Source organism: Thunnus albacares, chromosome 18 (assembly GCF_914725855.1).
Source record: "Thunnus albacares chromosome 18, fThuAlb1.1, whole genome shotgun sequence".
NCBI lineage: Eukaryota > Metazoa > Chordata > Actinopteri > Scombriformes > Scombridae > Thunnus > Thunnus albacares.
In genome coordinates this window covers 18,913,011-18,924,471 of record NC_058123.1, presented here as the reverse complement: position 1 = coordinate 18,924,471, position 11,461 = coordinate 18,913,011, and the positions used below count along the sequence as shown (strand labels likewise).

The 11,461-nt window shown below is 38.4% G+C and overlaps 1 protein-coding gene across 3 annotated transcripts in view; it reads right to left on the bottom strand.

Moving 5' to 3' along the window:
• Nucleotides 1-6,322: 6,322 nt before the first annotated feature.
• Nucleotides 6,323-11,461, bottom strand: part of hook3 (hook microtubule-tethering protein 3) — a 30,276-nt gene continuing 25,137 nt past the window's right edge. For 2 of the 3 annotated variants that reach the window (XM_044333248.1, XM_044333250.1), the window contains one exon: nt 6,323-10,092. In XM_044333248.1, the coding sequence (XP_044189183.1) occupies nt 10,077-10,092 (16 nt within the window). In that variant the 3' untranslated portion in view covers nt 6,323-10,076. Of the gene's footprint in view, nt 11,334-11,461 lie in introns of all 3 variants that reach the window. The other variant, XM_044333249.1, reaches the window with a different exon arrangement.

Here is an 11,461-nt window from a genome sequence, read left to right as displayed (position 1 = left end):
CAGTTGCTGATTTGATGTGAAGTCTGTACTTTTAAAAAGAAGCATGTCGGATTGTCATCATTAACGTTATTAAATGTATCTTGCCAAAGTTCACATCACCAAATCTTCATCTGGACAAATATCAGGGTTTTTAGCACTTCTCTTAAATAAGCGCTTTACAAAGGACACTCTCGTTGATTTTAATGGGGTGTGCACATTCACTTGCCTTTTTTCTGCTGGCAAATAACTGAACTGTTAAGACACTGCTGATGGAGCTCCATGAACATGAATCAGAAATAAAAGGTTTAATCAGCAGTTACACTTGTCTGTATTAATATTACTTTCCATTATTTTATATTTTATACTTTCCATTATTTTTCAATACCGGAAAAATTGAGCAGCAACTTAGAAACATTTTTTACAGTGCAGCAAAAGACTTAACTTTTTCTTGATACATTTTTCCTCATCTAACTCCCGGTAAGAAAATAAATGATGAGAGCAAAAAACAAAGGTATTGTTTTAAGTTATTCACCATAATATCACTGTGGTAAGATGCAGAGTATTCCAAATATTATGCAATATGAAATGAACTCTAGCTGTTCAGTCAGCCATCACACTTCCTACTGTCTGCTGACTCTGTCTATTCTAATCCAAAGAAACAACAAAACTTCTGAAAAGTTGGGATTAAATCAAAAGAAATGTTTCAATGCTGGGTTTCTCCACACAATTGCAATTGTTGTGCCTGTCACTGAAAACTAATGGCCCAACAATATATGACTCCGGAGGAGGGCAGCTGTATGTGTGAAAAGAAATGGAAGCTACATAATGACTCACTCAGCCTGTCACGGGACCATAAATCAGTTGCAGTTGCTGCTGTGAAGCCTCACAGAGTTTCTCTGTCTCATTGTTACGCTTGACCTCTAACAGACACCTGTCCACAGTCAAAGGATGACTTAGTCACATCTGCACTCTTTTTCCATTAAGCTTGATCTCTGTCTCTGTCACACCAGAGCATGGTCTGGGGATGAGGATGGAGGGCTGGGGTCAGCAGCAAAACCAGAATTAATATTACTGCACAGTTAGAGAGAGAGAGAGAGAGTGAGAGAGAGAGGTTGAAGGGGTGTGAAGGAATGCAGCTGTTCAAACAGCTCTTTGATTTAGTGGTCATGGCGCCCAGTGTGACTCACTCTGGCTCAAACACCGTGGAGATCACTCAGACGTTCATCCCTCTGGTCCACTGGTTTGCTGCTCTCTGTCTGCCTCTGTGTGTGTGTGTGTGTGTGTGTGTGTGTGTGTGTAAGAGAGTATCTACTGCACCTGAACTCAATGACTTGTGCATGTGGTAAATTAACTCCAAAGCGCATATGCACTCTATTTATGAAGCCTGTTAAATACAGATTAACCACCTGGAAATGAAAGGGAAATAGTCAACAACAGAGATAACCCCCCTTAAAAACACCTCAAATGTGGTGTAAATCACTTCGATGTATGACTGTGTCTCCGCATTTTACATACTTCACAGGACATGTTATATATATTAATGTTACATATCTGTTTTCCTTGTAGAACATCTGTATATGATGGAAAACCTGAATCACCAGAGACAGTGGGATGAAAAAAAACAATAAATACATGATAAACACATAAGTGTCATGCTTACAGGATCTTAGGATCACACACAGAATGTGTCAGTTTCCTATTTTCTCTGCTTTTACTGTAACATTCAGCTGACACACATGCAGAAATACACCACAACACTCGGACCAAGTCAGTCCAATTGGAATGTGTTACTAAATGTAAAAAAATGAGCTTTAGTGGTGAAAACCATGGATGAGTTGATCAAACATTTTCCTTTTACCATTTACCGCAGTATGTGCATATTGTTACATATTATTGTTGAGCCTGTTCATGATCAAACAGCACATGTGTAAAATTGTAAATGGACTGCATTTATATAGCACCTTTCTAGTCTTCCGACCACTCAAAGCACTTTACAATAAATGTCATCATTTCCCCATTTACACACACACACACACACATATTCATACATTGATGGCACAGCCTTTGGGAGCAATTTGGGGTTCAGTATCTTGCCCAAGTACACTTCAACGTGCGGACTGGAGGAGCCGGGGATAGAAGCACTGATCTTCCGATTAGTGGACGACCAGCTCTACCTCCTGGCCCACAGCCACCCCATACACATATACATTTGTGTTTATGTCAGTTATGTGGAATTTCATCCAAAGATAGTTTCTTCCAAGTCCAATTTTCAGAAAGTTTCACATCATGGCTATTTTTATAACTACGCCTGAAAAGGAATATGTTTCAGTTGAAAGTGTATGCCATTTAAGGCATGTTAGGTTATTGTCTCAACATTCGCATAGCAGATCAGTACAGTATGCACATTTGGGATGCCCTTTCTGTGCCAAGTTATGGAAAAACTGTCTGGGTGGTCAAAACTGTATTAGAGTTTCATTCTTTTTCTGTCTGAGAAAAGACATTGTTCCATAAATGAAGGATGGAGGGTTATTATGCTAATTGTATCAAACCATCTCAGTATAGGCCTATGTGAAGTTTGTGAGGTTCCAAGAGGAAGAAAAGGGAGATCACCAGAAACATAATGGTTTCTGTCAGTCAAGAGAAAAGGAAAATCTGTTTCGAAAAGGTTGGAGGCTACACAAGCTTAATCGTAAACCAAAAAATTGTGGGGGGAAAAAAAAAAACCTCTAAACCCTAACCCTGATTAATGTCATAATTTTTAGCTCAGTGATTTTGATGGCGAACGTATCAGTATACCTGAGGGGATATAACGTGGCGGCAAGCCTGAGAATCTGGCCAAAAATGTTCATGCAGGAAAAGAAATTCATATCTGTTCTTCTCTAACTCCGCGACAGGCGTTTTAACAGCATGAGAGGAGGCCAAAAACATGACAGGAGTAAATAAATCCTCGTAGCAAATGAAAGAGATTTGTGTCTCGAGAAAAAAAAAAAAAAACATCATATCCCTACTTGACCCGCATGTTAGCCTTCTTTTACACAGCGGCTGTCAGTCAAACCTGCTCCCTTCCAACTCCGCTCAGTTCTCCTCTGCTCACAGGGGTCAATACAATCTAAAGAGCCACTCTGTCTTCCTCTCACTCTCTGACTGTGTCAACAGGCTGAGCATGAGGTTTCAGTTTCCTCCGGTGCACTTCTCACCTGTGTCTCACTGAAGTCATGCCAAAAATGATAATGTAAAAGTAGGAGAGGCTTCTTGTGTGAAAGTGGCTAGCAGTGAAAGTGCTCTGTGTGTGTGTGTGTGTGTGTGTGTGAGTGTGTTGGAGGTGTTTTTTGTGTACGTGTGTCTTAAAATCTCAGGTCAGGCTCTGATCCAAAGTGCTGAAACACCACCTGATCTGTGAAACTTGTGTGTGTCCGATTGTGTGTGTGTGTGAGTGTGTGTGTGCATCAATGAGAGCCTTGTGTTATCATGCCTCCACCACCACCCCCACTTCAATCTGATTGAAATGTAAATTGAAAGTGTCATAAAGCCCATATTGTCAGCCAAATGCTAAGTTATGAAGAAATAATAACAGGCTCTTTCATTAGGGAAATGACAGCTCTCGTTTGCTCTGATTTTCCTCTCAGCGGAATGTTTCCATAATTACTTCAATATTGAGAAACAGAGAGTCGAGAAAAAAAAAAGGAAGAAAAAAACATCTGGGATCAATGACAACATTTTCTTTGGATATTAAGAACAATGTTTTTACTGTGACAGTTTTCTGGTTACAGCAACAATATTCAGTGAAAGTGGTGTACTGTACAATCTTTGCACCCTTGCATGAGCCAAGCATCAAATGTGTCAAACTTTTCCTATTTTTATTAAGATGGATTCTGGTGTAGATTCAAGTAAAACATTCGCTCTAACTATACAAAGCAAAATTCTCATAAATTCTGATGCCGTACAGTTCTTAAAGTGCATCTTCAGGTTAGATTATATAGCTATATTTATATGGTGTTTGGTTGTTTAGCGTGAATTCTTCCCCCGCTGTGTTTGTCATATTTGAGAGAATGTCTAGCCATAATGAAATAATAATGAATCAGTGTGGTCATGTTTTAAATAACAGAAGAACAATTTGAGGCTTTTGTCTGGTCTGTACAACACCCGAGTGGAATCTTGTCCGTGCTGCTGGTTGTCCACCCTATTCACAATATTCATGACTCACTGTCTGGTTCTTTTTGTTTTCTCGTTGACTTTCCCTGACCTCATTCCTTTCTTCTCTGATTCTTTATAGTTTGAAATGCAGTTGGCAAAATGGGGGCACGATGAAACTGGAACATATTGTGAATACCAGTCAAATTGTGAGGTGGAAATTTGTAGTTTCAAGGTGAAACGGACAAGAAATATTACAGCGTGTAGCTAGATGTTGCTTGAAGAATATGACCATATTGAGTCAATACTCAGCTATCAGTGTCTCTTTCCTTTTATGTCAACCTGACGACTATTTAGAGACCAATAATAATCATTTAAAATAGGAAACTGAGTATCTGAAGCTGATGGCGACATCATGAGTTTTGCGGATCATAAAAGAAAGTAATTCTGGTATTTTCCAAAGGTTTATCTGCACAAATGTTCATCACAGTCAAGGAACATTAATGTCTGAACTATCAGTGATTTATTTTTTTGGACCTAACTGCAATGAAATAAACAATAGGCATTTAAGACTTGACCCAGCTATGGAATCAAAATCCCTGGATTGTAACCGTCATCTCCGCTCCTTTCAGTTGGGCCCATCGTGATGGAAGTGAGTGAGAAACCAGAGACGTGTATTTATATTGACTCTGGACGTCTGCCGTGACATGTCAAGAGGAAGCACCCAGAGGCTGAGGTTAGAGAGAGAAAAAGAAGCTCTCAGGAATGAAGAACAGGACACTGATACAGGGAAGTTTCTGTGTCCACAGCCTCAAGGGGCACCCAGACTTCATTTCCCAGGCAAGGCTGTGTTTGTGTTTGAACAGATTCGGTTCATAAGAGACGCAGATACTGAAAAGCAGAACTCACCAGGACACTAAGAGGAGGATAGGATGGTGGGCAAACTCTATTATTAGGGATACATGTTTTCTTGTTAAGTACAACTAACTATTTAATTTAAAGGGCAACTCTAATTCTGTATACGGGATGAAAGAGACACATATATCTTGTTTATTTTCAGGACACATAAAAACAATCTCTCATCATCTGCCGTCGATACCAGGCCTGGAGACTCTTTCATCCGTCTAATGATCAAATGAAACAAAGGGCACTGCTGGAAGGAGTTAGAGGAAGCAGCTGAAAAAAAAAGAGTAGAAAACAAAAAGAATTTTGGTTTTACTGAGATACAATCAACTGCTTCCCAAGGTTTTTGTCCCCTCCTGCTCAAATTAAGGTGTATTTTATTTAGGGTAGGCGTATTCTTCTACTTCTTCTAATGTGTTTAAAATCTCAATTTAAATGTAAGTTGTTACAACACAGTTGGGTACACGTAGGCATGGGAATCTCACTGTGAGTGAAATAAGTCAGGTACCCCCTTCATGGATTTGTATAGCTCTTCACTGTGGAGCCATGGGAACTGGCTTAGGGTCAGTGACACTTTAAAGATCCCCTCCAGACATGTATTAAGACGAACAAAAATATTCTGCTAGGAACAATGACGTGTGTCTGATATGGTTTTTCCATTAAAAAGCATAATTATCATGTTAAAATCCAAAAGAAATGGCACCTACTCCTCCTTCATTAAAAACTTCAAACTTGCAAATGTTTTGCACTTCAGACGTTTTCCTGCTGGACACAAGATGTCTTCTTGTTCACTGTAAAGTCTATTCTTAGTTTCAGTGTCCCTATCACTCTTGTATAAATTGAATGTTGGACCAGGATTGGCTTAAAAACTAGTTGTGATGTCACAGATCCTGCTTGTAGGCCCACGCGTTAAAATCAGATTTTCAATGAGAACAGAGAAACTTTCCACTTTCAGCAGACGAATGTGAAAACAGCTTTGTAGTGTCAAACTCTGCACATACATCATTCTGCACAGTGAAGACCAAACTTTCAACTGTAGGAACAAGAAGATAAACATGTTTTTGAGTGGAGGTGGACTTTAATTAAATCAGCTTATTTTGAAAACAAATGCAAATGAGGGATTTACCCCATCCATTGCAAAGCAGTCTAACTTGAGGGCATGGATTACTTTATGCCCACGGTCCAATTTTAGTTATCCTAAATTTACCATAAAAACAATCACAAGAAAACAACTCAGGATGTGGTGATACATGAAGATATGACCATAATTTAAAACGTTAATTTAAAAACATGACAACAGAGAAACAGCCCGTTTTATACAAGCTTTATTTACAATGTCATTTCCAAGTTTTGCAGTGTAGGAAGCACATTTTCTATCAATAAATCCTCATCAGACAGATGCTATATGAAATCCACCTAACTACACACAAGTTTTATTCTCTCATTCTCAAATGGCCAGACACTTCCTCTATCACTGTCACATAAAGTATGTACATAGTGTGTTTGTATACAAGCAATATAAAACTTGGCAAATGGAAGGTTATTTGCTACTTCAATATGTAAAGAAAAGTTTTTTCCGATGAGTAAAAAATATAGCAAACACTGCACGCATCGTGATAAGATCCTGACCTGTTAACAGCCGCATGTTGTTTGATTCATCTCTCTGATACACTTTTGACTGGCCCACAGTGCAGTTAGCAGTCAAGTAACACTACAGGGAACACTGGATGCTCATTTTAGCTTAAGCATGGAAGCAATACACCACATTATGACCAATTTTTATAAAGATTACTGCAATCCTTATTCAGTATTTTGTTCGTCAACATGGAAATTAAGCAGATTTTAGGTTGCAGCTTGGACAGTACATCAAGATCACATTTCCTTCTCTATTGAGAAGAAATTGGCATTAACAAGGTCTGAACATGGACCACACAAGCTGGTTTTCGAGTTTCTGTGGTGATATTATATCCCTTGTGATAATCTTTCCCCCAGTATCTCATTATATTCCTCAAGGTAACATTAATGATAAACACAGATGCATACAGTGGCTGACTTGATGGGGGAATAAAAGGGGACAACACCAATCTGCTTTCTCTTAAATATTAAAAAAAACAAAATATGTTTCCCCATCATCCCTGATAAAAATTGTAACTTGTCAAGTGGATGTGCTCCATTATATACAGATGTCTTACCAAATCAATGACTTATTGGGTTGGACGGTAAAAAGAGTTCTGTGTAATATAACTTACAGCTTAACCTTTAGATATTAATGGCAAGTGGTTCACAAAACATTTATTTGGACGACAACAGAAACAAGTTGGGAACTGGACAAAATGTAACACTTCTTTCCTTTACAACTTCTTGACTACTAATTTATTTGATGCCCAAATGTGGAATCTGGTTTGCCCTTTACTACACATCTGTGCTAACAATACTTGAATGCAATTACATATGCAATCCCAACAGCTAATCAACACTTTTTTCACGGCCCCGGTCTTTGTTGCTGTCGCTTAAACACTGGAAATGTGATCATTTGTTGAGTCACAGTAAATCCACTAACAATTCAGTGAATTAAAAGTGTAAAATGTGCTTTTTTTTTGTTGATGATAAGACATTCATTTCCCTAAAGAAAAAAAAAAAAACTGGAGGTAAATGTAACCTTGAATTATTTTCTCCAGTTCACACTGATCTGATTTGACCTTTGTGTCATATAATTAGATGGAGACAGACACTACATTACAAGCCTTCTCCTCCTTTAGTTGCATAAGACCAGTATTTAACAGTATTTTGATGTCATATAAACTTCACATCAATTGTAACAGTTAAAGTGGTGATATAATAATACTAATATGAAAAAAAAAATGTAACAACACTGCTGTACAAGCGGCAAAAGAATAAATAAGCCATTAAGATAAAAATGCACGGCATGAATTAAACCAAGGTTATGCAATATAAGAATTATGAGTAAAACAGGTTAAAAAAAACAGAATAAAGCCCTCATTAAGCCTACTTAATCTAAACAATACACATTTTTTGTCAAAAAATGCACCATGTGGATGAGCTTGATACTCATCTCAGACATTTTTTTCACTTTTCAAATAACACAATAAAACAGGTCTTAAAGGACAGCTTGCAACACTTCCTTTAGTCCTAAAAAGACCAGGCAGTCTTTGTTTTTCTTTAAATATCATATTTTAAACAAAGGCACTAAATTGGAGGATTCAACCATCTCTCTCCTTTGAAGTAACATATGCATTTTATGCCTATAACATGCATATATCATCAGGTCCAGGTTTTTAGCCTTTCTCATCCTTTTTTTTTGTCAATTTTAATAAGCTCTGGAAATAAAATTTAAATACGATGTTCATTAAAAAACAACACAAAATATACATTATGACTTACAGCAACACCAAGTTAAGTTTCCCTATCACTGATACTATTGTGTCTTTGCCACTGACACTGCATGTTTAAGCAGTCAACATCTACTAACGAATTAATGCCAAAAATGATTTTTACGCAACCATACTGTTAAGTTGCCCTAACGAAACACTAACACAAATGCAGGATTACTATGAACTGCCTGGTGTGAAAGCTTTTGACATGTACTGATGAAGGGTTTGATCTGCTGTCATCAGGATATTTTGGGATTGTTGCAATCGTTTCCCTTCCCATTTCTTTTAACTGGTTAGTCCTTTCCATCCAACTAAGATAATGTACTATACATGAGCTTACATGAGCTAATGCACAGTTTCATATTCTGTTTTGTTTTTTTTTTCCCCATTCCTTCGGGCATGATTCTGTAAATTTAGCATTCATTTTGTTCAGGTATAATGTATTAAATGTGTGAAAAAAACATCAGCAGAGCTCAACTGAATAAAGATTATTTGCTACTTGGACAAATAACATGGACAACATAGTTGTCAACTACAATATTTTCAACCCCAGAAACACTATATACATTTGTATTAAATATGTATTTTATCAAGAAATAGACGCTATGTTGACATGTTCCATCTAAAAGAAAACTTCAGGCTTAATGGGGGCTTTTATCCTGTATAAAACCATATCTGTAACAATGTTATTTATTTAAAAACACTTATTTTGCCATCCTATCCTCCTACTGCACACTGTCCAGAAGCCTACAGGGCAAGACAGTCATACCCCATAAGCTCTCATTTACTCAGAAACTTGTTGTACTCATTAACACTTGAGGTAAAAGCACGGCTAAGATATCATCTAGCAACATGTTGAGGAGAGGCTGGGCAGAACCATTGCTATTTTTTTTTTTAAAGATGACACATTGCCAAAACACAAGAGATACACACTTAGAAGTTTAAAGGAGAGCTGACTCCTTTTTCTTTTTAGTTATGCAAACTGATTTGCAGGCTACACCTCTCAAATATTTCTCTCTCACTGATATCAACTCTCCACCAACCATGTAAATAAAAACAGATATGTGGAAATATGTCATTGAGGTATCCTGAAACAGCCCGCCGACGTCAAGTTATACAAGTTACTACAGAAAAGACTCAAATCAGACAAAAATCAACTGGTTGACTGACAGACTATACTGCGATATTCTGGCCCTGTCCTGGGTGTTTGTAACGTAGGTTGAATTGTAACAAACTTGATGCAGTGTGGAAGCACAAGCAGGCATGTCTGTGATAAGTAAGGGAGAAGAAGAGATGGAGGAGAAGAGGGCAGGAGAATGAAGAGGATAAAAAAAAAAAAAAGAAGGCAGGAAAAAAAACAAGAGGAGAAAGGAGCTGGAAGTGTGGAAGGGTGGAAAGGAGTTTAATTGGGAGGAAGGAGGGTGAGGGTTTTCTTTTCCGACCCCCGCCCCTCCCTCAGGCTTGTCTGGAGGTTACAATGCATGACACTGCAGAGGGGCTGTTAGTGCTCATGCTGCTGCTGGTGTGCTGGTTATTCGCAGGCTCGAGTCAATGCAAAGTCATGCAAACAGTAGGCAGGCAGATAGTTCATGCATCGTGTGCCTCAGCCTTGCCCCGTCGGGGACCAGCATAGGCCAAAAGAGAGGCCAGGCCAGTTCACTGGTGTGCCAGTCATGCAGTGATATTGCTGTTAAGGGAGGAGAAAGAGAGAGAGCGGTGAGACTGCCGTTACACAAACAGATAAAGGGTTAATTCAGGGCTTCTAAAAGGTCCATCATGTCCAGAGATTATTCATGATGTGCCTTTACAACAATGACAAAAAAAAATGCGTAAAAGAAAAGACTGGAAAAGTTGCAACAAGCTCCCCAATTGAAGATTCCTATTTAAAGTGACGTGGGAAGTACTGTGTAGTGCTTATCGACACACCTTTTAACCAGACAGTAATCAGCTGATTCTAAAATGACATAGAAAGTTAGTCCACTTCAATGTCCTACTTTAGTGTGAGGGGGACAATCCTGCAGTGTTTCAAGGACAATATTGACCAAATACTGTGGTACATACTTTTAAATCTAACACTATGGCACCTGGTAAATGCTGGTAAAGCTAAAACCCCTTTGCCACAAAATCTACCTAGCTGTGGATTGCACCTTCTGAAAGAACTTCCAACACCTCAAGCAGTTACTTTGCTTTGTTACTTGGGACACAATAACCAATCACAATTATTGCTACACAGTTACTAGCTGACAGTCAACTGCTCCCCCCCTCCCCCCAAAAAAAACACATATCCTATTAAAGATCATCAAGCAGATGGAACATTTACATATGGTGACTATACATCTTCCTATACTTCAATGTATTTGTTGCTCAATACCGATCCCATTTCACAAAACGGAACACAAAAACACAGCAGAAGATCAACTTTCTGAAATGATCTTTCATTTGAATAGAACAAGTTAGACACATGTAACTGAAAATTGCTGTTAACCTCCTTAAAGCTACATCATAAAGAGTTAAATGAGACAACGCAGGACAGGAAGTCTGTCAACTCCAGTCAAAAAAAAAAAAACAAGCTGAACCTCAAACGTTATCACAGGTAGAGATGTGCATAAATACTGCATGAACAGGTAGAGCGGTTTCTCTCAACAAAAAAAAGACTTGTCGAGAAGATGCAATTCTTCTCTGTCTTGGGGTCCAGATAACCTGCCTGGCAAAAGTGTGCCACAGAGTACAGCTTTCAGGAAGGTCAGTGGTTGAGAGGGAAGAAGAGAGGGTGTTTGGAGTGATTAGTCAGACCCTATAAATAATGCTGGGGTGTGAAAAAAGAGGGAGAAGCCTGCCATCACAGGAGTCAGGGTAAAATATGCTTAGTCAGGAATAAAAGTGGTGCAAGATTTGGGCAGCCTTGCCTGGCATCTCTACCTCATGGATCTGATCAAGAAGGAAAAAAAAGAAAATCAATAGGCAGAATGCAGGAAAACAAAGAACTTCTATAATAAATGAATGGGAATAGTGTGCCTAAAAAAGGCACATGTACTGTATAAAAGGTTCAGGAATTT